Here is a 23900-nt window from a genome sequence, read left to right on the forward strand (position 1 = left end):
CCACTGCTCAACAGCTGCCTTCACGTCCGCCGTTGCGTCGTCAGCCCGATTCCTGGCCACGCTCCACTGCACCTCTGTCCCCGCACGCCCATACATACCAAGTCACGACCGCATGTCTACGCCGAATTATCTGAGATTTCTCCTCGCCGCCGCTGGGCCCACGCTGTGATAGATATTGAGGCATTGACCCGCACCCGCCCGGTATGACGGCCATGCTGTCGCTCCCGCGAGACAACCCGCCCTTCCAGCGCTCGCCCTCGTCCGCGTCCCTCGCCTACGACACCTACACGCCCATCCGCAAGAACCAGTACTCGCTGCCCGACCTGCGCTCGCCGTCGCTGAGCGGCTCCTCGCGCACATCGTCCATGCACTCGACGCCCTCCAGCAGTGTCTCGCTCGATCCCAAGTCAGACGAGTCGAGCAGCGAAGACGATGGCCTGGCATTTCCCAATTACAGCTCGGCGCGGCAGTACAGAAAGGGAAAGGGTGTTGCAAAGGGCATCAGTTACGGCGTCACGCCCATCGACATGGCCTCGTTGAAGCCCGCAACCTCAGCCATGCGCCCGGGCTCGCTGCCTTCACCGTCGCCGACCGAAGGCTTCTCCTCCGATACTCCCATGACCACGCCAGACCCCATGCCCATGTCCGAAGACGACACGGCCGTGCGCAAGGAGCCCTCACACCACGTCGACTACCTCTCGTACGAGTGGCGCGAGGAGGACATCTGGTCGTCGTGGCGGCACATCGTCGAGCACCGCAGCGTCTACGGTGAGCGCTCCAGGCTCGAAAATGCCTCGTGGCGAACGTGGGCCAAGGCCCAGTTTAAGCTCAAGACCATCTCGCCCGAGACATTGAATTGGTGAGTCCCGAATATTTCGATCTGCAGCCACGGCAGGGGTGTCGATCACCCCCATCCGTGCACCATCTTGCAGATTTTTAACTCTTGGGCACTGCTAACGAATCACCAGGCTCAAAGACGTTGACGTGACCTGGCTGTACGGGCCCATGCAGCCTGCCTCAAATCGCTTCTGCTCGCAGCAGAATTCGGAGCCAGCCAGCCGCCTGTCCAAGACGAACTCCTTCGTCAATGGCGTCAAGAAGCCAATCCTCAAGAAGCGCAGCATGTCCGAGGCCATGCTGCAAAAGTCGCTGTCGTCGTCGTCACTGCTGCAACAAGCGGCCGAGTCGGTGCAGGCCCAGCAAACAACCGGTGTGACGCTGGAGTTGCGACGGCCCCGACCAATCATCGGCCGTGTAACCCCCGACTTCCCCACATCTTCCACATTGTCCCGAGGCCTGCTTTGGGAAGGCACGGACTACTTCTCCTCAAAGTCCACCTCCGGACTGCACACTCCCGATCACGGGGAGAAGCGGCACATCCGCTTCGACGACAAGGTCGAGCAATGTATCGCCGTCGAGTGCAAAGACGCCGACGATGAGGAGGATGACTGCAACCACAACCCCTGGGCCAAGTACCAGGAAGCGGATTCTTCGTCGGACGAGGGCGTCGTCATGATGAAGCGGTCGCGCCGGAAGAAGCCTCTTTCACGGACTGCCTCGTCCGTCAGCATCAGCACGGACAACAAGACCATTGCTAAGCTTCCATCGACGACGCTCAAGTACCGGACAGACTCTCCCGACGTCCCCGAGACGCAGCAACATCACTCCCTCGCCATGTGGAAGTCGCGCAGCGGACTCTCTCCGTCGCCGTCCTCCGAGACCCTGAAGCCGTCCAATCCATCACGAAATTTCCTGCTGGAAGAGGACGACGAAGAGAGTGAGGAGTTCCTCAAGCCCTCTAGCGCTTACGGCTCAAAAAGGGCCGGCACTCCCACTGCTTCGGATCCGTACTCATTGCGCCGGAGTGGGTCGTCAGCCTCACTGGAAAGCGGCGCACTACGAAGAACACCATCCGGCATGTTCATGCCATTTGAAGGCGACGAAGAAGAGCCTTTACCACCCACTCTCATCGGCAGAGTTGTTGACACCGTAAATACTGCACGCGACATAGGCCATGTCATATGGAATGCGGCATGGAGTAATTAGAACTTTGACTTTAGCGTATGGCGTTCGCGGCTTTGTACTACTTGCGGGATGGACTTGGGAACAGGTAGCATACATACGCAGACCACATCTTACGACCTGGCTAGGCGGCGGAGTTTTGGGAATACCTACACTGAAGCGCCGTTGGCTGCATGCATTGGTGTGACTATGGATATAGCTCACCTACAATCGATACCACATACGTTCAACCATTGATGACAGTACTGGGTGATGCAGTGTGTTGTGTTGGTCGTACAGCGCATGAGCGTGATCGATGCGAGTTTGTTGTGCACAACGTGGCCTCTTTGAAGTATCTCCTTGAGATTCGAAAAGCAGCCTGAACTGTGTTCCTTATCTTGGGACCTTTGGATTCGGGGTTGACGTGTGGAGAAAACGTTTGTTCTTCCCGAGGTCTGCACTAGCGCCGCGGACACAGAATCCTGGCAAGAGCTATCGTGAGCGAGCACCTGGGAAGGACCTTGGATTACTAGGACTTCCTAACCACTTGATAGTAATTGCATGCAATGAACTCTTAAGTGAAAGTGTATCAGATCTGGCCAGCTGGCGTGAAAGTAATTCGAGAAGCATCCATAACCCTGGAGCATAACCGTGCATGGGTCGCCGCGCTAGTGGGGAGCTCCAAGGGCCCGCTTCCTGCCACATTTCACTAAGGTGGCCTTTCTGTGTACTGGGCATTTAACTGCCACCTTGCCCCAACGTTGAATCCGTGAACTCTTCTCCTCCACTTCAACCCTCAACTAAGGCAAGCACAATGCGTTTTGCAATTGGCGCCACCGTTGCGCTCGCTGCCGCCGTTGTGCGCGCAGACGACGCCAGCTCTTCCGAGTCAGCGTCTTCTTCCTCGACCACGGTCGCGAAGCCGACCTTTACTGTATGTCTCTGAATCATACACCTAGCCGAGGCTCTCTCTAACATTCGTATAGCCCACAAAACTCAAGGCACCTTTCCTCGAGCAGTTCACCGACGACTGGGAGTCCCGATGGAACCCCTCACACGCGAAGAAGGACGTCAAGGCCGATGACGAGGAATGGGCATACGTTGGCACTTGGTCCGTTGAGGAGCCTTCCGTACTGAAGGGTATGGAGGGTGACAAGGGACTGGTCATCAAGGACAAGGCGGCTCACCATGCCATCTCCGCCAAGTTCCCCAAGGCCATTGACAACAAGGATGACACCCTTGTTGTTCAGTACGAAGTCAAGCTTCAGGGTAGGTTTTCTAGCCAAATTTGGGATATCACGTTATTCTAACAACGGACAGATGGCCTCGAGTGCGGTGGTGCGTACATGAAGCTCCTTCAGGACAACGCAGCCCTCCACGCTGAGGAGTTCTCCAACGCTTCTCCCTACATCATCATGTTCGGACCCGACAAGTGCGGTGCTACCAACAAGGTACGACACTTCTCTCAATATAGCCAACTACGCTGACATTTCTAGGTCCACTTCATCTTCCGCCACAAGAACCCCAAGACCGGCGAGTACGAGGAGAAGCACCTCAAGAACCCGCCCATGGCTCGTATCGTCAAGACCACCAGCCTCTACACCCTCATCGTCAAGCCTGACCAGAGCTTCGAGATGAAGATCGACGGCGAGTCCGTTCGCAACGGAACCCTCCTGGAGGACTTCACCCCCTCCGTCAACCCCGCTGAGGAGATTGACGACCCCAACGACACAAAGCCTGAAGACTGGGTTGACGAGGCCCGCATCGCTGACCCCGAGGCTACCAAGCCCGAGGACTGGGACGAGGATGCGCCGTTCGAGATTGTCGACGAGGAGGCCACCAAGCCTGAAGACTGGCTTGAGGATGAGCCCACCACCATCCCCGACCCCGAGGCTGAGAAGCCCGAAGACTGGGATGACGAGGAGGACGGTGACTGGGTTCCTCCCACCGTTCCCAACCCCAAGTGTGACGAGGTCTCTGGCTGCGGCAAGTGGGAGCCTCCTATGAAGAAGAACCCTGCCTACAAGGGCAAGTGGACCGCTCCCTTCATCGACAACCCGGCTTACAAGGGCGTCTGGGCCCCCAAGAAGATCGCCAACCCTGACTACTTCGAGGACAAGACCCCTGCCAACTTTGAGCCCATCGGTGCTGTAAGTTGACTCTATCTTGATTGCACAGACTCTTTGCTAACATGCCGTAGATTGGTTTCGAAATCTGGACCATGCAGAAGGACATTCTCTTCGACAACATCTACATTGGCCACTCCATCGACGACGCTGAGAAGCTCAAGGCCGAGACCTTCGATCTCAAGCACCCCGCTGAGAAGGCTGACGAGGAGGCCAACAAGCCCAAGCCCAAGGACACACCCAAGTCGCCCTCTGACCTCGTCTTCAAGGATGACCCAGTCCTTTACGTCAAGGAGAAGGTGGCCCTCTTCCTCGAGATCGCCAAGCGCGACCCCGTTGAGGCTGCCAAGTTCGTCCCTGAGGTCGCTGGTGGTATTGGTGTTATCGCTGTCACCATCTTCGCTATCCTTGCCTCCGTTCTTCTCGGCTCCGGTGCCGCTCCTTCTAAGGAGCAGGTCAAGGCCCAGGCAAACAAGGCCAAGAAGTCCGCTGTTGACGCCAAGGACAAGGCCGCCGAGGCCGTCGCTACTGGATCTGAGAAGGCCCAGGCTGAGATCAACAAGCGCACCACTCGCTCAAACGCTTCATAGGCAGTATTTACTATTAAGTGAAAGGAGTAGTACCCTGTTGGGAGATACAGAGTACGAGGAACAGACTACCAAAAAGTGTGGTTCAGAGGGTATTTCTTCGCCCCTCCCCGATTGGATTCCTGATTTGCAGTTACACATCATTTCGAGGTTCTCGGCGCTATGATTATGTATTGAGGCTTTGTTCCTGAAAATGGGATGTGCAGCGCCCCGGGTCACAGGCTGGGAAATAGGGTGTGTAGAAACATATGTTCAGATTTCATCGATAAACCTATGACTTCTTTGATGTATGCTATTACTCGGCTTCCTCTCGTGTTTCTTCTTCTCGCACGCTTGACTTGCCCTTGTCGCTGACGTCCAGTTCCTCATCGCCTGTATCGGCGGGATCCTCTTCATCACTGTCATCAAACATATCTTCGTCGCTAGCGTCAGAGTCGCTGGTATCGGGGTCCTCTTCGTCGCTAGACAAGATTACCTGCGGCTCATCCAGTACATAGTAATCTTCAATCTCGTCAATCTCGTCATTTTCCGCGTCTTCTACTTCCGACAAGCAGCGTATGCCTCCTCGTACTTCTCTTCGCGGGACAGGTTAGTCTCGGCGTGGAACCTGTCGGTACACACCTCATCAAGCGGGCTGAGGGGCGGCATAGTCGCAGATATTGTCGACGTTCTGGTAATGGAGTGGTGGGGGGGGGGGGACAACCGTTAGAGTAGATATCTATCCAATCGACACTGACTTCGCGTTCGACCGAGTCCCTGTTTATTCTAGCGTCTCCGCTGTACACATGTGCCCCGCAAAATGTAACCCCAAATCGACAACCCGGATGTGTTCCCGTATCCGTCGACCAACCATGGAGTTGAACCGCCATCACGAAGAGAGTCTCAAAGTGGAGACGGTTGTACCTGACGTGAGCAATCATTTGCGCGATGCATCCTTACGAGCCGTACTAGTATTGATATTTTGTAGACTGCCCATATCGATGAGCGTCAACTACATACTCCCAAGCCAGCCTAGAGGCGTCGGCAACAAGAGAGGCGCCAGCGACGAGACACTGTGAAGTCAGAAAATGCTTGCAACTCGGACAGCGTTCACGAAGAAGATGCCTTCACGCAGCACTCCGCAAAGGAGGAGATTTCTATATTGTATTCAGATACTGGTACTGTTCGCGGGTCTCAAAGGATCACGATGTTCGCAACCTCCACAACAGTGTGAACCACGACAAGTTCATTCTCCAGCGCGCCGAGCTACAACGCCTCAAGAATCCGCCTTCCGGTCCGCCAGGCCCTTGAAGCTCGTCAGACTCGTCAGATTCTTCCGGAAGCTCTGATTCAGGTAGTGAGACCATGAAGAAGGTCGGCACGATCGTCGCTGAGTTCGCAAGGGTGGGCCATGTCAAGACCTATGACACCAAACGGAACAATCACAAAGTCATTGGCAAGAACGGTCACAATGGCATCGTTGCGGCTCGCAACTACACCTCTGTGTTGGACCGTGTCTGCTTTTGCAACGAACGTGGGAGTCGCTCCATGGTCAAAAAGCAGTCTGCAGCAACATCCGTAGAGGTACCAGATCAGCTATGACTTTGAGCCTGCACGCGGAGCAAGACGCCGCGGAGCATGGCGCTCAATTGTCTACTGCTTTCACCAAGGAATTCTTGCTGTGTAGCGGCAACAGCTGCAGGAATGACCCAATCTAGTCTATGTATCGCGGACTTCTAGATGTCAACATCGGAATGTTCTGCGACCCTAGTTATGGGAGACATGACTTGAAGGTGCTGGATAACGTTGGGGCAATGGGCAAAGGTGTATGCACTTCTATGGGGAAGGTACGGCTTCGTAAGGCTCTTGGCCACATTTTGTAAATAACGACATGGATTTAAAGATACACTTTCAAACTCAATAGCTACATGACATGTCAAGATGTGTGTATCTATGTGTAGGTGAAAGTGGGGCAGATGATGACATAAACGCTGCACACGCCGCGGAGGAGCGACTTACCGACCTCGGGAGCTGGTTATCGACGGATGCGCACCTGGCATTGCGGGGAGAGTTCGGCTGTACACCCTGCTGCTATGAAAGGCAACCCGGATTCACTTTCCCTATAGCCGCAAGTGCCGGTTGGTTACTACGTGGTTTCTTCTTTGATTAGGTGCAATTCCTATTTCCTGATCCTGCAGAAGACCTGTTCAACTCCAAGTGCGTCTTCCAAGGTTGCGTTGAGCTTACCTTGCTCCCGATCATGTTCTCTCGTCGCGCGCTTTCACGCCTCCCAACATTGAGTGCTCGCTCGTCCGTCGCGCGCGCGGCCCCTCTTTGTACGAGAATGTCGTCGCCAGTCAGCCAAAGTAAAGTCGCAGCACGGCGGCTGCATGCCACGGCGCAGCACCTGAAGCCCGCATCGTCAGCGGCCGAGTCGTACCCCATGAACCACGAGCCAATCCAATCCCCCGCGGACACACCAAACTTCCTCGACAACAAGTTCGTGGCATCGAAAGCAACACAATGGATAGATCTACACGACCCCGCGACCAACAACCTGGTTACACGCGTGCCGCAGAGCACAGACGAGGAGCTCAAGGCCGCGGTGGACAGCGCCGAGAAGGCCTTCAAGCCATGGAAAGAGACCAGCTTGCTCCACAGGCAGCAAATTCTGTTCAAATACACACACTTGATTCGCGAGAACTGGGACCGTTTGGCTGCTAGCATCACCCTGGAACAGGGCAAGACATTTGGAGACGCGCGTGGTGATGTGCTCCGTGGCTTGCAGGTTGCGGAAACCGCATGCGGTATCACGACGCAAATGACTGGCGAAGTCCTCGAGGTCGCCAAGGACATGGAGACACGCAGCTACAGAGAACCATTGGGTGTTGTAGCTGCCATTTGCCCTTTCAGTAAGTGCACGACTGGCGGTAAATGAGGTTTGTGCTAATGTGCTACCCCAGACTTCCCCGCTATGATTCCCCTCTGGACCATCCCCATCGCTGCTGTTACCGGTAACACTGTCGTTATCAAGCCTTCGGAACGCGACCCCGGCGCTTGCATGATCCTTGCCGAGCTTGCGGAGAAGGCTGGATTCCCTGCTGGTGTCATCAACATTGTACACGGTTCAGCCAAGACTGTTGACTTCATCATCGACGAGCCCCGCATCAAGGCGATAAGCTTCGTCGGTAGCAACAAGGCTGGAGAATATATCTACTCGCGCGCATCAGCCCAGGGCAAGCGTGTTCAGGCCAACTTGGGCGCAAAGAACCACGCTGCTGTCCTTCCCGACTGCAACAAGAACCATGCTCTGAACGCGATTGCCGGTGCTGCCTTTGGTGCTGCTGGTCAGCGATGCATGGCTTTGAGCACTCTGGTCATGATCGGCGAGACCAAGGAATGGGTTCCTGAGATCGCTGAGCGCGCAAGGGAACTTTCGATGAACGGCGGTTTCGAGGAGGGCGCCGATCTTGGTCCCGTCATCAGCCCTCAGTCCAAGAAGAGGATTGAAGACCTTATTGCGAGCGCCAAGGAAGAGGGTGCAACTATCCTCCTTGACGGACGTGGTCAGAAGCCTCCGTCCGACAAGTACGCCAACGGCAACTGGGTAAGTCTTGCTGATATGTGGGGATGATCGTATACTGACTGGGCTGTTCAGGTCGGTCCTACCATCATCGCCAACGTCAAGCCACACATGAAGTGCTACACCGAGGAGATCTTCGGCCCTGTCCTTGTCTGCCTAAACGTCGAGACCATCGACGAGGCCATCGACATGATCAACGCAAACGAGTACGGTAACGGTACCGCAATCTTCACTCGCTCAGGTGCCACTGCCGGCAAATTCCAGCGTGAGATTGAAGCTGGTCAGGTTGGTATCAACGTGCCCATCCCCGTACCTGTAAGTTTCCTTCGGAACCAAACGTAATGAATGAAGGCTAATGTCAGCAGCTCCCCATGTTCTCCTTCACTGGTAACAAGAAATCGGTCGCAGGCGGCGGTGCAAACACTTTCTACGGAAAGCCAGGTCTCCAATTCTACACACAACAGAAGACAGTAACAAGTCTTTGGAGGAGTGAAGATGCGGTCGCGACGAAGGCGTCGGTCAATATGCCTACACACAGCTAGTGGGGAGACGTGAAAAAGGATTAAGCATATGTAATGGATATGATGAGCATATAGCACTCATGAACGAATAAATGGTGGCTAGCGCGCAAGGGTCGTGTTCACGGGGAGCAAAGTGATGCAAGCCCACCCGAGTTAACAGTGGAAATCTTGGCGCGTTGGAAACGTCGGCAAAGCCGCGCCGTGCCTATCGAAGTGCTTGACGTATCCTAGGTGACGATGATAGTATCCACAGCCCCGCGCGTAACCCATGTCGCGATCTTCCATGCCTCTTGTTAAAGATGGGATTTGACACACGAAGAACAGCGGCAAAATGCAAGCTTTCCATGTTTGTCAGAGATTCTGCAAGAGTCCGGCTACGCGGCTAGATTTCTGCTGGTTGCTGGATTGAAGGGACGCCTCAGCCACTAGTCTGCATGGTGTACCATAGATAGCATTTGCGGGATGCACGACGAAGATCAAAGGTGCTGCGACAGCAGTGCAGGTGCCGTGATAGCCAGATTGTGCTGTGCTGCGCAATTAACAGGTGGTGGTTCTCTTGAATGTAATTGAGATGGTGAATTGAGTTTCGCGGTGGCTGGCGTGGAGGCGCGGGTGAGAAGATAGCGTCCGCTTCCGGAAGTAAACTATTGACGCTGTCTAAATTTGCCAGCTAACGGGAGATACGAGGGGCGTTTGGGTTGAACTAGTAGGCTGTGCAGTGAGACTTGACCCTCCATTGTCACAGATGAACGGACGGTCGCGGTGGAGTGGGAGTATCATTGTAGAGTAAGGCTGGGAAAAGTGCACGGCAGAGCCATAAGAGTAGATAGACACCCTTGCTCGGTACTTTTGTTTCAGAGTGGGTGATGGTGATATTCCCCAACCGTTTAGTCTGGTCGTGGCTTGATGACGAGTCGCGTCTCGGCGTCGAAGAGTGAATGGACCGCGCGTCACTACCTAGGTACGTTGTCTTACTACGCAGCCTAGACTTGGTCCGCCTTCGTGTGTTAACACCCAGTTTCCATAGCTCTACCGTCACGCATTCTTGATCCTTCATCAATTTGCTTCCGCGACATCTCTCGTCTCAGTTACTACGATACGCCGCACGCTCCACTTGCTCACCACGCGCCACATTACAGCTCCAGCTCCACCGAGTTACCCGGCTCGCACGACTCGTTAGACGCTCCGCAGAAAAAACTGGGTATCGCCCATCGTTGCAAGAATGGAGCAAGCGGCACAGCAGCCATCGCGCCCGCGCGGTCTCAGCTTCCACAGCAACAAGAGCAACAAGAGCCGCGAGACTCCCGCGTCTCCCAAAAGCCCGACCAAGCACCAGCGCAAATACTCTGACCACTACGACCCAAACTCAAAGGCGAACCCCAACGCCGCCATGAACGAACAGCAGCCCAGTATGCCGTCGTGTGCACCCTGTCTATCTTATCGTGGCTAACCTGCCCCAGTCGCCGAAGCCCTCACCAAGCCCACTCTCGCCTCTCTCCGCTCCTTCAACCATACCGACTCAGCCGGTAATCCCATTGGTAAGTCGTGTCGTCAGCGCTGCGTACTTTCGTTATCTAACCAGTACCAGCCGATCCCGATCTCTCCAACCCCACGCGCTCGCGATGGGAGCGACCACTCGACACGATCCGCTCCTTCGAGGCTGCCATTGATGGCGAATACAGACGCCGCGCGCAGTCAATGCGCGCCGACCAGACCGACGTCATGAGCTACGCGAGCCGACGGAGCAGCTACTACGGCGGCGGCGGCGGTGGTGGATACAACGACCAGAACCGCTTCTCGTCCGTCAGCGGCTACTTTCCCCAAAGACAGACGCAGCGCGACAGCTATGTCGACGGCTACGGCAACGGCGGGCCTGTTGGCGCACAGCCACAACGCATGCGATACGGCAACCGCATGCAGTCCGACCCGGGCTGGAACAACAGACAGAGCGCCCATGGTGGTGTCTACCCCATGAACGGCTACCAACAGTCGCGCGACACCGTCAACACCAACGGCTCGAATGGCAGCCACAGCGACGGCCCATACTCCAACGACCACAGCAACAGCGAGAATAGCTCCATCGAACGCGGCATGCCCGTGCAACCCCCACAACAGGACATGGGTGCACAGTACGGATTTAATGGATTCGGAAGGGGCCCCATCATGGAGGAGTACGCACAGGGGTCGGGTAACTACTCACAAGGACCACCGCAACCGCCCGCTCACGCCATGCCACCACCGCCCCCGAGGCACTCCACCCAGGCAGCACCGATTAAACTCGGTGGTGGTGGACCGCCCGCTACCGAGAACACAAGACCGGCTATGCTTTCGAAGAAGAGCAGCGATGCTGGCGAGAAGCGCAAGAGCTGGTTTAAGAGACGGTTCAGCAAAGACTAAGCCACGAGCAATGATGGGGAGGAAGATGGCGACTAGCTATAACGAACGGCGCTCCTGGGAATCCATTCGACAACGAGAGGCGCGAGCTTGCCATGATGATGAATGAAGATCTTCACCATGGGGCTCTGGAGTCCTCTGGTCGAATCACTGTTGCGCGAGCCTGCGTATACAGCATGTTGGCGTTACTGTGGCGTTTTAGGAATGTGGAAAGGGTATATACCGCGATTGTCACTCCTTGTAGTTTTGAAATGTGCTGCTACAGTAGAAGTTCGCTCCTTGAGCCGGCTGGTAATGTGGTAATCATAATGGTTGATGAGTCAATTCGTGTTCGGTTTCATTGTTTCAAGTGATGAGTGATTCAGTCACTCTCTAGGTATTATGACCACCCGTAGTTCCGCAAGAACACATGTTTGCGTGTACTTTGCACAGTCGAGCCGATCCTTCTAGCCATGCATCGATACCCCAGCCATTTCGACGAGCAAGCCCTACAACTTCTTCTTGGACTTCTCTGCTTCTTCTCGCATCTCCTCCTGATCATCTTTGAATGCCATGATCACATATGCGATCAAGACCACGTTCGCCATGAGTGCTGCCAAACCACCCGCCCATGTTGCGTTGCCTGGGTAGAGTCAGTGCCAGTTCCAAATCTCTTATGAACAACCTACCCTTGAAGACAAAGTTGACTGTGAAGAAGTATGTGCCAATTGGCAGTGTGATCATGGCAAATGTGAAGCTCATCAACTTCCAAATCACCGAGCTGTTGCCATTGTCAGCCATTGCACTATACCCATGCTATCCAGCATAAAGGCGACTCACGATGGCACCGCTGGTGAGGTGTTGGACGGCTCGGGGGCAGCCTTTCCATCATAGTCTAGAGACGACTTCTGCTCGTTTACGGTTCTTCTAGTCGTCATTCTGCAGATGGGGCCTGTAGGTCGTGGTGTTCTGGCTCGTGAGGAAGCGACGGATCAGGCCCTCAGCCGAATTCAGCAACGTAATAGGCTCTCAGAATGGTCCAAGCTCAATATCTTTACGCGTAGTAAAGTGGTTTTAACGCGTTGTGTTTGGTGATCCGCGTCGCCAGGCAAACCCTTCCAAGGCTCCTTCCTGCCTACGCTCTGTGGGTGTTTTAGCATACCCGCTGCTTTGTCCACTTCGCCTTTGTTAGTGCGCTTGGCCGTTGTTCTCTGTGTCTTCTCTTTGCGCTGCTCTACTTCTTCCGCCCGCGAACGAAGCGGCGAAATTGACTACTACATCCACTACCACGACGGCATCCTTACTCTGCTCAACTCGCTGCCATCGTGCAGTCGCACAATGTACCGCCGCGATCCCATACTGTCGTCTTCTCCGCCCCCGATGGCACCGCGCGCCTCTCCGCACAGCGACGACGAGCGCGATACCTACGTCACGCAGCCTACGCAAATCCTTGGGGAGCGCTCGCCCTTCTTTGCGGCGCCGTCTGATACCACGCAGCCCACGCTCATAGTCACGCCGCGCGCGCACCCAGTCCAAGCCACGGCTTCTTCGTCGCAATTACAAGTCCCGCGTTCGTCGCCCGCCCCTCAGCGCGACTCGTCGCCTGTCATGTCGCCGCCGTCGCAGTCGCAACGCCCATACGGGGGCTACAGCAACCCAATGGCACCGCCTGGCACAGGCTTCTTCCCCCCACAAGCAGTCCGCAAACCAGTCGTCGACCTCACCTCGGACGACCCACCTGTTGAGCGCGACCCAGACGAAGACGAATCGGAGTATAGGTCTAATATACCCTTGTCCAAGATCGAAATGGCATCCATGACATCGAGGATCGAAGAGACACCGCAGAAGCCGACCTGGGATCTTTCGAGTTATAAGTACGGCAGCGACCAGTCGCGTAAACGACCAGCGGAACGATTCGAGTCGAGTACACCACCTAAGCGGCAGAAACCTATGCAGCCGCAAGGGGGGCCTTCACGCGCTATACCTATAGACTTGACCGAAGACAAGGAGATGACCATGGAGGATATCCACGACTTGAGCACGTATACCAAAGTCAAGCGATTACAAGCTATATACCCGAACCGCTCTGTCAAGCAAATTCACGATGCTTTGACAAAGCGAAAAGGCAACTTCAACGACGCCTCCGAGTATCTGGCGGAACAAGAGTCTGAGGACGAGCTGCTGCGGTCTCCTCCTCGCCCAGGAGTAGCCCGTACAGCATCAAATCCAGTTGTAAAGAAGACGGCACAACGCGGTCTTAAGCAGCCTGTACAATCGCTGCAGAACAAGTACTCGAAGTTAGGCGCGACTCAGAACAGCCCAGTCACGATCGATAGCCCTGAGAAGGAACCACCGAAAGCCAAACGTCGACTCAAGAGCGGAAAGGATCGCAAGAAAGTCGTCTTCTCGCCCTCCCCCGAACCCGCACCCGTACGACCGCAACAGAAAACAAAGAAGGAGGCGGCGATCGTTGTCTCCTCTGACGAGGACGAGGGTATTGCTGCGGATCTCATGATCGACGACGATTCGGAAGCAGGTGGTTCGGTTGTGGAGAACAGCTTTGACGATAGTAAATTGTTGAACCTCTTCAACACTTGTACAGTGGAGGAGTTGATCGACTTATCTAGTCACAAAGAAGAGGACATTAAGGAGATCTTCAAGCACCGCCCATTCAAGTCTCTTGATGCTATTCGCAAGGTCCATGTGGATCTCACGCCAGTAGAGAAGGGCAAGAAGAAGTCTCGCAAGCCACGTATAACAACCGGACAGCGACTTGTGGAATCTACCGAGGCCATGTGGAATGCATACAACACCATCGACTCGGTCGTTCAGCAATGTGAGGCTCTAGGCAAGCCGATGGTTGCGGGCATGGCAAAATGGGGCATTGATATCTTTGGTGCTTCTACAGAGGATGGAGTCGAGATTACAAGTCTCGATGATGCTAGCGACACGAACTCTTCTCGCGACTCAGGTTATCATACCCCTCGGAGCCCGAATGGCAGCGATACGGAGCCTAACAGCATACGAAAAGCGGCCACTCGTACGAAGCTTTTGACACAGCCTGCGATCATGAACGATGATATTGAACTCAAGGACTACCAGGTTGTAGGTCTTAATTGGCTGAACCTCTTATGGAAGACTAAAACCTCGGGTATTCTGGCCGACGATATGGGTCTGGGAAAGACATGCCAGATCATCGCTTTCCTGTCGCACCTCAAAGAAGAAGGCGTCGGAAAGCCTGCGCTTATCGTTGTGCCTGGATCTACACTAGAGAACTGGTGTCGTGAGTTTGAGCGCTTCTCCAACACGATCAACTTTACGCCCTACTATGGATCACAGGCGGAGCGGTTCTCTCACCAGGAGAGCATTCTCCAAAACATCCGCCAGGGAACGTGCGATGTGATCATTACGACATACGACCTTACCTTTAGAAAGGACGACTCTTCGTTCTTGAGAAAATGCAGGCCTGAGATCTGCATCTTTGACGAAGGGCATATGCTCAAAAACGCCAACACGATCCGGTACAAGAGCTTGATGAAGATTCCTACGACTTGTAGAATTCTGTTGACAGGAACGCCACTTCAGAACAGTCTTCAGGAGCTCATGTCGATCCTGGGTTTCCTCATGCCGCAAGTTTTCTATGGCGACCAGCAGGAAGAGGTTCAGGAGATGCTGCAGATTTTGTTCAAGCACAAAGCCAAGACTATGGAGAGCGACTCGCATAGCTCTCTGCTTTCTGCTCAACGTATCCAACGCGCTCGTACGATGCTGACACCGTTTATCCTCCGACGAAAGAAGGCTCAAGTGCTCAAGCATCTGCCGAAGAAGACGTCCCGTGTCGAGTACTGCAATCTTACCGATACGCAAAAGACGCTTTACAACGAGCAGTTAGCCAAGCAGCGCAAGATTCTTGAAGACCGAGCAGCAGGCATACCCGTCAAGGACCATGCCAACGTTATGATGAAGCTGCGACAAGCAGCCATCCACCCCCTACTCTTCCGCCACCGGTACAACGACGACAAGATCCGGAAGATGTCAAAGGCGTGTCTCAAAGAAGACATGTTCGCCGAAAGCAGCCCAGACATCATCTACGAAGAACTCCAGCTATACCAAGACTACCAATGCCACCAGCTCGCCTCCAAGTACCGCGCGCTCAAGAAATTCGAGCTCCAAGACCAGGAATGGATGGACTCTGGCAAAGTCGCCGCGCTCCTCGCTTTGCTGAAAAAGTATAAAGAGAACGGCGACCGCGCCCTAGTCTTCTCGCAATTCACGTCCGTCATGGACATTCTCGGCTGGGTCTTTGACGACCACGACATCAACTTCATGCGCATGGACGGCTCCACACCGATCCAAGAACGCCAGTCCCTCATGGACGTCTTCTACCAAGACGAATCCATCCAACTCTTCATGATCAGCACCAAGAGCGGTGGCGCAGGTATCAATCTTGCCTGCGCAAACAAAGTCATCATCTTCGACTCAAGCTTCAACCCCCAGGATGACATCCAAGCAGAGAACCGCGCGCATCGCGTTGGTCAGACAAGGGAGGTCGAGGTCGTCAGACTAGTCACCAAGGGAACAGTCGAAGAGCAGATCTACGCGCTTGGTGTCAGTAAACTGGAACTGGATAAGATGGTCCAGGGCGAGGAGAGTGAGGAGGGCGCCAAGGGCAAGGGCAAAGGGAAGAAGAAGGACGAGGTGGCCGGTGCGGCTGATAGTCTGAGCAAAGCGGAGGAGGCGGGTATTGCGGCTGTGGAGAAGATGATGATGGCGCAGCTTAGTGCGCCGGCTGCAGAGGTGGAGAAGACGGCTGAGGCTGTGCATGGTGAGGGGGATGTTAAAGAGCAGTTTTTGAATGGCTTGAAGAAGGCGGGTTTGGATGTTGCTGCCTAATTCTATTCCACCGGCATATAATGGATGGAGTGGAGTGTGCGAGGTGTTGTTGGCACAGATTCCAGATGGCCTTTGGCATTCAGAGATTTTATAGATGTTTTTTAGTTGGTTAGATGTGGTCTTTTCTGTACTGCATATGCAGAGTCAGCGTCCAGCGATGGCGTTGAAATGATGCGATTTATCTGCACATGCAGTGTTACGGCATTTGCCCAAACTTGAATTATGTACTACTATCTTGTACTTGAAACTATATACAGCGCTTGCTCCTAATATCCACACATACTCTGCGTTCTCTCTAGTCCTTTACACTCACTCCAGCTTTACTCGCGTCCTTGGCAGATTGCTTCTGCGTCTTCGGTGTTTCTTCTTCTTCCTCTGAGCTCTCCTCTTCATCATCCTCATCGCTATCTTCCTCTTCTGAACTCTCCTCTGCTTCGGCTTCTTTCTTGGCTTGCGTCGCGGGTTTCCCTTTTGTAGCCAATGGTGCGGGTTTCTTGTCCTCTTCGCTGTCCTCCTCACTCTCTTCTTCCTCGTCGCTACCCTCTTCTTCTTCACTGCTCTCTTCGGTCGCTGCAGTCGCTTTTGCCGAGGCTTTAGCTGCTGCTGCTGGTTTATCCGCATCGGCATCCTCTTCGTCCTCAGAGCTCTCCTCCTCGGACTCTTCTTCCTCGCTATCTCCATCCTCCTCATCGTTCTCCTCGTCTTCCTTCTTCGTCGAGCTTATCGGTCCAGCACTAAGCGCAGGGTTCTTCGCGTCGTCGTGCATGGACGGAGGCGCATGTACGGGTTTCTGTAGATCGGAGAGCTTGGGAATGCCCGGTTTCGCGGCCGCTTTGGTATCTTTTGTGCTTTTCGACTTTGTATCTTTGCTCTTTGTGTCTTTGCTGCTTGAGGATTTCGACGACTTTGATTTTGCGACGGGCTTTCCGAGACCGAAGAGTCCTCCTGTTGCGGGTTTTCTTGTAGACTTTGACTTTGCATCTTTTGAGGATGTGGTAGTCTTTGTCTTGGTGTCTTTTGCCTTGGAGTCCTTTGCTTTCGCGTCTTTTGCGTCCTTTGCCTTGGTGTCCTTCGCCTTGGTGTCTTTGCTAGTGCTTGATGTAGCGGCTTTCGCGTCTTTCGTGCTCTTCGCATCTTTCGTCGTTGCGGTCGAGGCAGCGGGCTTGGCCTCCGCTTTGGCGGTCGAAGCAGTAGCCTTTGTATCTTTGGTCGCGGTCTCGGTCGCGGTCGGTGTAGCAGGTGTCGCAAGCTTCGGCGTCTCGGGTAATGGGACAGATTTCGGCGAGAGGATGCTGCTAGGATCTTCCTTTGTAGGGCTCTTCTTCGACGTCGCCGAGGTCGGTGTGTTGGTCTTCTCAGCCAGCAATGGGTTCGTAGTCTTGATGTTGCTTGGAGTAGGCTTCATCGACGCGGCCTTCTTCGCAGCTTCCGCGCCTAGCTCACGGAGCGCCAGGTTTGTCTCTGGACTGGGTATGATGACATTCTCCTTCTTCGCAGCTGCGCTTGTGGATGAGAAGGAGGAGGTGGTCGTAGCTGGCGCAGCCATGGGCGGTGGGCCGGGTTTCGCAGGAAAGGGCGTGAAGGCTGCCGTGACGCCCAGCGCTTCTCGAATCTCGTCGTACTCGTTCCATTCTTCGATCTCGGTGATGCCCTACAAGACACGCATTAGCTTCCTGTCCCAGCTACGCGCTTTCTCCTATACCTACACCCAGAACATATCCCTCTTTGACTATCAACGGTAGCTTCTTCCCGCTGGCTCTCCGCTGGAACAGCTTCTTTGCGAGCTCATCTGTCGCCGTGTCGACTCCCTTAAAAGGGATCTTGTTCGCCCTTAGGATTGTTTCGATCCGAGATGTGGCAGTAACAATGTGAGAGGACCCGGCGGTCAGCGAGGTAAAGAGGTATATCGTCGGGTCGTTGTCGTAGACGCTTAGTTCGGCCATGACTGAGGCTCGGTCGGGAGTTGCGCGGGGTACGGTGGATAGCTGTGCTATGCCCAAGTCACCGTGGCGAAAGAGGCAGAAAGATTGGGAAGGCAAGCCGGCGTATATTGCGGAGGTTTTATAGGCCTCGAGACGACGACGTGTAGCGATTGTAGTTTCATAAGTCCACGGGTTTCATAACACCGCCCTGACAGGACGAGGGTCTAGTGGGGCGCTAGCTTGGACCCTTTATTTCACAAGAGATCGGCGGGCATGCGCCAACTCGCGAGTCACCATGCACATGTCAAACACCATTTGGGATTTTAAAGTTGAAGATATGTTTGCATTATTCATATCGAGCGAATGACATTACAGATTATTCCAGGAAACATAACTAGTGCCGTTTTTCTCGTGACTACACATTATGCTGGCGTGGGACCATTGGAGTATTTGCTAGCAAGAACTGTCATCAGGGCGTCGCTGACTTCGAATTCCTCGAGGACTGCGCCAAAGCTAGGTTGTGTCAGTGCATGCTCAGCTGAAATCAGTATGATACTAACATACCCGTAGCAGCGGACTTTGGCAAGGAGCTCCTTCTTCACGAGCTTAATGTCCTCTTTGGAAAGATCCCTGAAGCATTCGTCTTGGAGGATCTTCGCCCAGGCCATGATAGGCGTGATTTCCCCATCAAGGGGCAGACGATTGCTGAGATCGAGTAGTTTCATCAAATCCGGCATCTTGACGTCCGGCATCTGATGTGGATACTTCTCCTCGGGGCAATTCGTAATGTGCGCATCGGGAGGTGCCGTTGCCATGAGCGCATGGCCGCTGATGTTTTCGTCGGCCTCGTTGGCGCGGACCATTAGAAACTGCATGTGGTCCATGCAGGGTCGCTCGAGCCTGTTAGACGCAGTCGTCAGAACAGATCTCGTAAAGATAACGAATGACGTACGGAGGCCAAAAAGAATGAAGAAGAAAAGACGTAAGCGCATTACTGCTGGGGCGGAGGAGAAAGATAAGGCGATCGGTCGTACGTTAAGACGAAGTCAATGCCAATCTGGTCATAGTCCATCGCATGCTGGTGATGGTGACCGGACTGCTGGGCTTGTTGTTGTTGAAGAGTCAAGGCTTGACCGTTCATTCCATCATGAGAGCTAGATCCGCGTGTTGGTGGCGATGTATAGCCAGTCGACGCTGATCCTGGCCCGTAGCCTGATATGCTGCCAGTGGAGCTTCCGTATGCGGAGCTGTCGACGCGGCCCATGCCATTGCTCCCCGGGCTGGAGAGATCGAAGGAGATGCCATGTGCCATGAGCAGCTCTCTCAGTCGGCGGTTCTCGTCTGCGAAGGCGTCCCGTTCCCTCGTAGTAGCTGCAAAGGTATCCTTCAGACGGATCACCTCCTGCTCGAGGGCCTTGATGTATAGCTCCTTTCGCTCTCGGTGTGTTCTTGTCAACAAGTCAGTGCGTGATACAATATATAGCTTGGCTGATGTTACCTCTGCGCCTGGCGGTTCAGCTCTTGCCGTCTGGTCAAAGCCGGTTTGCTATCCGGTTTGGGTCCTCTTCTCTTGGGTGGTTGGCCATCTTGCAGGAGTCAGCCACCAGATCGAGGCGATATCTCGATGAACGAACCTCTTGTTGTCTTCTTGTCGGTCAGACCCTTGAAGAATCCAAATTGTGCTAGAGGACTCTTAGATTCGCTTCCTATAGAGTGCCACTGCCCGGTACTCTCCATGTCCGACGCAAATCCAGCCAAGCTGCCCCGCCTGCTGCTGCTCATGCTCACTTCCGAGAAACACTCGGAAGCCCGACGAGAAGCAGCAGGTGAGGGGTACTCGATGGCAGCGCCGGATGGAGGGTAGGTGGGCGCCATGGTCAGCGCATGCGCATTAGGCCAGGACATATAACGAGCATGCGACATGATGTTTCGATATTAGGTAAGAGATGAAAGAAACAAAAAGGAATATTATGTATGTGTGTATGATGAGCTTTGACGAGAAAGGAGAGTAGTGCGGCCATGTATATGTAGTGTCGCCAGCGCCTCGCCGGGTGAGGCACGCAAGCGTTCGCAGGGTCTTTGGCCGTTAATGCATCGATCTCAACTCAACGGCCGGCAACCATGCGAGCCGCGGGGAATGTTGCAACGTTCATGCTAACACGAGCAGAGCTGTCAAGGTTGTCATGGCGAGACTGGTCATGTCTCTGCAGCACGTTTCTGGGAGTGGAGTAACGACGCGAGAAGCTTCAGCAGCGGCGACCCAATGGCGGATGCCATGTCTACGTGCCAAGAACAAACTGTAGGAATCGCGAAGCGGAGCCAAAACAGATACAACTTCAAAACGTGGAGCGATTAAAGCGCTGGAGACTGCCAAGAGAAATTCCACATACCACTGCTGTTGTCGCGATGACTGGCACCCTCGGAGGAGGGGTCGGTTTTGATAGTAGTTGCCATGCTATAGGAGCGGCATTGGCAGCAACGCGCACTTATGGGTAAACGGTTCTCACCCTCGGCGCCGAAATGGCGGAGAAGCCGTCGAGTTGCAGTGAGCGATGCGCTAGACGCAAGTCAGTCCACAGGGCGACAATGAACCCCTGCGCACATCCGAAACGTACAAAAGTCGGGCTCGTCGGCGCGCAGAGATGACGAGTAGACAGAGCCGGTGCCCGCGGTTCTGCCGTGGGGTGTTTGGGTATTTGAGCAGCGAGACTTGAAGGGCACGTCTAGTTGTAGTGGAATGCGGCCGAGGTCCTCCTGTTCCGTGCTTCCGAGTTGGGCCAGACGGCGATGATGAAGAGACGGTTGCAATGGGCGACGAGCTGCCGGTCAATTGAGACAAGCGATGGTGCCCTTGGCGTCGCAGAGTTGAATGTAGCACAGGAGAGGGCACGCTGGTCTGGAAGGACGTGCCAGGGTAGCTCGACTCCTACACTTGCAGTGCGATGTTCAACGCGATTTAGTAGCCAGCCATGCACGCAATAATGCGCTACACACTCGAGATCGTCGGCGAGAACACAGCCCCAGCTAGCGATTTGGAATCTGCCTGCCATCCGGGTCTGGAGGTTGCAAGATGAGGCGGTCAGTGCACAAGATCGAGCCAAACAGCCTTTGGAGCAATCACAGCCAGAGCGCGGAAGCAGCTTGTGATCCGCTGGTGTTTAGCGGCTTCATTCTGCGGCTCTGCAGCTCCTCCGGTCTAGAGCTTGCAGCTGGCGCGCAGTGCAGTGGCGCCGTGCGACACCCAACATCCCAGCTTTACAGCGCAAAAACAAAGGGTCGGCGCGCAAAATACCCCATGGCATTGTGTCATGGGCGATGCATGGCCAGGGCTGGGTGGTATCAAGAAATGGCCCAGCCACCTCGGCCCCGATAGGCCTCGGGCACGCCTTCCTGTGGCGGGTGCATTCTCCTCTACCACACTTCAACGTACTTCGTATAACAGCTATCCACTTAGACATGCAGTTGCCTACTCCGTACGGTCACGCTGTGCGGTATATATATTTTGCGGGGCAGCCAATCGCTATATTTCCTGACGTCGACCCTTACGACATAGCGCCTACTTGAGCGTACCATCACAAAGCAATTAGAAAGCAAGGCTGGTCTCAGGTCCTCCATTGTACTGTATAGTCTGCTCTAGATGCTCTAGAACGGTTGAGTAATCATTGGGCTCCTGCGAGTGCTTATAGCTTTGGCTTGTTGTCGAGGATCTTCTCAATCTCCTCCATGAGCTCCGGTGTCAACTTCTCGAGCAACTTGAGAGCGCCACAGTTGTCCTTTACCTGTTCGGGCTTCGTTGCGCCAAGAATAACAGTAGACACATTCGGGTTCTTAGCTGCCCAGGCAAGCGCGAGTTGAGTCGTGGTGCCTCCAAGTTTCTCAGCAATCTTAGTCAGTTCCTTGACCTTCTTGATCTTAGCCTGTCCCTCGTCGCTCTTCAACGCCTCGATTGAGTTCTTGAAGAATTCGGGGTTAGTCGCGAATCGGGAGTCGGACGGAATGCCATCGTTGTATTTGCCAGTCAGCATGCCCGAAGCCTAAGTGTTGGTACACGCGTTAGCATAGATCTTGGATGTAGTAGGTTCGTTCTGAGTTCTTACCAAAGGTGACCAGATGGTCGTGCCGTACTGGTACTTCTTGTACAATGGAGCGTATTCCTTCTCGAAGCGTTCGCGGTGGAAAGCGTTGTACTGAGGCTGCTCCACGATAGGGGCGATTAGGTTGTACTTCTCGGCGATGTCGCATGCCTCCTGGATCTGCTCCGCAGACCATTCGGATGTACCCCAGTAGTATGCCAAGTTCATCTGGATTGTCTGCGTGAAGGCTTCGACGATCTCCTTCATGCCAACGCTAAACGTACGTTAGTGGGTACTTAGAGCAGAGAGCTAATACATACTCAGGATCGTAGCGATGAGCAAACACAACGTCGACGTAGTCGTGGTCAAGACGCTTCAAGGAGCTCTTCAAACCTTCGACAATGTGCTTCTTGGATAGACCCCTACACATTCGTTAGACAGGTTGGAAGGATGTAAGGCGGCCATCTTACCTAGTGTTTGGCTCCTTCCTCTGAGTTCCGAAGAAGACCTTTCCAGTACTGTCAGTCCCCACTCATGGCATGATGAGACTGATCTTACCTTTGTCGACAAGACGTACTCGTCACGCGGCCATTGCAGCTCCTTGAAAGCCTTGCCCATCTCAAGTTCGCACTCACCAGCTGCGTATACCTCGGCAGTGTCGAAGAAGTTGATGCCATGGTTCCAAGCCTCTTGCATGCAGTCCTTCACGATGGAACCCTTCTGCGTTCCTCCGTATGTCAACCAACCTCCCAAGGACAGGACCGAGACCTTCAACCCAGCGGGTCCAAGGCGACGGAACTGCATGCTATCTTGACATTAGCAAATGCTCAGACGAAACAGATGTAGGAGTACACATGTCAGATTGGGAATTGAACACAACCACGCATCGAGGCAGACTGTTTTGTACTAGGAATTGACGTGACTTACTCCTTGGGGTCAAACTTTGTCTCGACGGCAGGCATTTTGGAAGTTTATTACGAGTTGTTTGCAGACGAGGATTTTTGGTTGTGTATGAGCTTAGAATGAGGGGCAGGACACCTAGGCATAGAGAAGCAGTTGCCCCACCGTTGACGGCAACTATGATGAGGTCACGTCATGCGGGGTTAAGGCAAACTCCGTAACCGCACAAGGTAGAAGAATTGCCGTATGCCTCGAATAAACACGACTGAAAGATTTGGGAATGATCGGCTACTGTACAAACCAAGCGGCGCAACGTTCCGCCTTACTTACGGCTATCACATTTGCGGCGGGTCAGGACTGAGACACCTGTGGACGAGCTCGTAAGCCGCAACAACCTTTCTTCCGCCCGCGACCAACCAGAATGCCCCATTCAGCTCTTCGCTGGATGCCTATCGTCCCAGAACTACCCTATAATTTTGTTGCGGTGGCACTAGAAGCTGTTTAAACTCCTGTCTAACTCCTGTCCAGCGGCATTGGCGAAAGCTTGACCTCGCTCGTTTCATGTTTCGAACATCCCCGGCAGCTCGGTGGCGCAGAGCCAATCACAGTCGCACAACGCGTATTCACGTGCATTGTTCGTCACCTCGCACAGGCAATGATTGGCCGTCACTGCTCGTTGATCTGGGGTATACGGTAAGACGGGTTCCTGTATTGTGCTGACGGCGCACCTGAAGGGGGACCCTTAGGCGCGCCACAACGCGCGCCTAAGCTCATATATCTTGGCCGTCACCTTCCTTTATTACTTCTATACACTGCCTCCTCGCGGTCTCTCAATCCCTTGTTTAGATCGCTAGCTTCTGCAGGCCTGAAGCAAATTCCATTCAACGTCACTCATTCAAGAACACTGTTCCGACCGCTCACTTTACAATACAACTTCTGCAC

At 54.2% G+C, this 23900-nt stretch overlaps 10 protein-coding genes across 10 annotated transcripts; 5 read left to right on the forward strand and 5 right to left on the reverse strand.

Annotated features, from left to right (window-relative positions):
* Nucleotides 1–203: 203 nt before the first annotated feature.
* J4E90_004161 (uncharacterized protein) lies at nt 204–2046 on the forward strand (the record flags this gene model as incomplete). Its single annotated transcript, XM_051433726.1, has 2 exons — nt 204–859; nt 969–2046. 2 exons carry the CDS (start codon nt 204–206, stop codon nt 2044–2046), a joined length of 1734 nt encoding a protein of 577 aa, XP_051292244.1.
* Nucleotides 2047–2815: 769 nt separating this feature from the next.
* Nucleotides 2816–4717, forward strand: J4E90_004162 (uncharacterized protein; the record flags this gene model as incomplete). Its single annotated transcript, XM_051433727.1, has 5 exons — nt 2816–2935; nt 2988–3270; nt 3322–3452; nt 3498–4151; nt 4202–4717. 5 exons carry the CDS (start codon nt 2816–2818, stop codon nt 4715–4717), a joined length of 1704 nt encoding a protein of 567 aa, XP_051292245.1.
* Nucleotides 4718–5009: 292 nt separating this feature from the next.
* Nucleotides 5010–5362, reverse strand: J4E90_004163 (uncharacterized protein; the record flags this gene model as incomplete). The annotated part of the gene is made up of 2 exons (XM_051433728.1): nt 5010–5289; nt 5322–5362. The coding sequence occupies 2 exons, from the start codon at nt 5360–5362 to the stop codon at nt 5010–5012; spliced, it is 321 nt and encodes a 106-aa protein (XP_051292246.1).
* Nucleotides 5363–7136: 1774 nt separating this feature from the next.
* On the forward strand, nt 7137–8818 carry J4E90_004164 (uncharacterized protein; the record flags this gene model as incomplete). The annotated part of the gene is made up of 4 exons (XM_051433729.1): nt 7137–7605; nt 7657–8300; nt 8352–8591; nt 8642–8818. 4 exons carry the CDS (start codon nt 7137–7139, stop codon nt 8816–8818), a joined length of 1530 nt encoding a protein of 509 aa, XP_051292247.1.
* Nucleotides 8819–10019: 1201 nt separating this feature from the next.
* J4E90_004165 (uncharacterized protein) lies at nt 10020–11194 on the forward strand (the record flags this gene model as incomplete). The annotated part of the gene is made up of 3 exons (XM_051433730.1): nt 10020–10206; nt 10258–10335; nt 10386–11194. The coding sequence occupies 3 exons, from the start codon at nt 10020–10022 to the stop codon at nt 11192–11194; spliced, it is 1074 nt and encodes a 357-aa protein (XP_051292248.1).
* Nucleotides 11195–11679: 485 nt separating this feature from the next.
* VMA21 (vacuolar ATPase assembly integral membrane protein vma21) lies at nt 11680–12108 on the reverse strand (the record flags this gene model as incomplete). The annotated part of the gene is made up of 3 exons (XM_051433731.1): nt 11680–11813; nt 11860–11951; nt 12011–12108. 3 exons carry the CDS (start codon nt 12106–12108, stop codon nt 11680–11682), a joined length of 324 nt encoding a protein of 107 aa, XP_051292249.1.
* A 442-nt stretch (nt 12109–12550) lies between these two features.
* On the forward strand, nt 12551–16063 carry J4E90_004167 (uncharacterized protein; the record flags this gene model as incomplete). Its single annotated transcript, XM_051433732.1, has 1 exon — nt 12551–16063. One exon carries the CDS (start codon nt 12551–12553, stop codon nt 16061–16063), a length of 3513 nt encoding a protein of 1170 aa, XP_051292250.1.
* A 295-nt stretch (nt 16064–16358) lies between these two features.
* On the reverse strand, nt 16359–18006 carry J4E90_004168 (uncharacterized protein; the record flags this gene model as incomplete). Its single annotated transcript, XM_051433733.1, has 2 exons — nt 16359–17714; nt 17770–18006. The coding sequence occupies 2 exons, from the start codon at nt 18004–18006 to the stop codon at nt 16359–16361; spliced, it is 1593 nt and encodes a 530-aa protein (XP_051292251.1).
* A 401-nt stretch (nt 18007–18407) lies between these two features.
* J4E90_004169 (uncharacterized protein) lies at nt 18408–19908 on the reverse strand (the record flags this gene model as incomplete). The annotated part of the gene is made up of 5 exons (XM_051433734.1): nt 18408–18498; nt 18550–18885; nt 19020–19433; nt 19484–19571; nt 19620–19908. 5 exons carry the CDS (start codon nt 19906–19908, stop codon nt 18408–18410), a joined length of 1218 nt encoding a protein of 405 aa, XP_051292252.1.
* Nucleotides 19909–21665: 1757 nt separating this feature from the next.
* J4E90_004170 (uncharacterized protein) lies at nt 21666–23020 on the reverse strand (the record flags this gene model as incomplete). The annotated part of the gene is made up of 6 exons (XM_051433735.1): nt 21666–22019; nt 22083–22332; nt 22379–22480; nt 22529–22566; nt 22617–22863; nt 22986–23020. The coding sequence occupies 6 exons, from the start codon at nt 23018–23020 to the stop codon at nt 21666–21668; spliced, it is 1026 nt and encodes a 341-aa protein (XP_051292253.1).
* Nucleotides 23021–23900: the final 880 nt, after the last annotated feature.

The sequence above is a fragment of the Alternaria incomplexa genome (genome assembly GCF_024043165.1).
Source record: "Alternaria incomplexa strain BMP 0042 chromosome Unknown scaffold_5, whole genome shotgun sequence".
Classification (NCBI taxonomy): Eukaryota; Fungi; Ascomycota; class Dothideomycetes; order Pleosporales; family Pleosporaceae; genus Alternaria; species Alternaria incomplexa.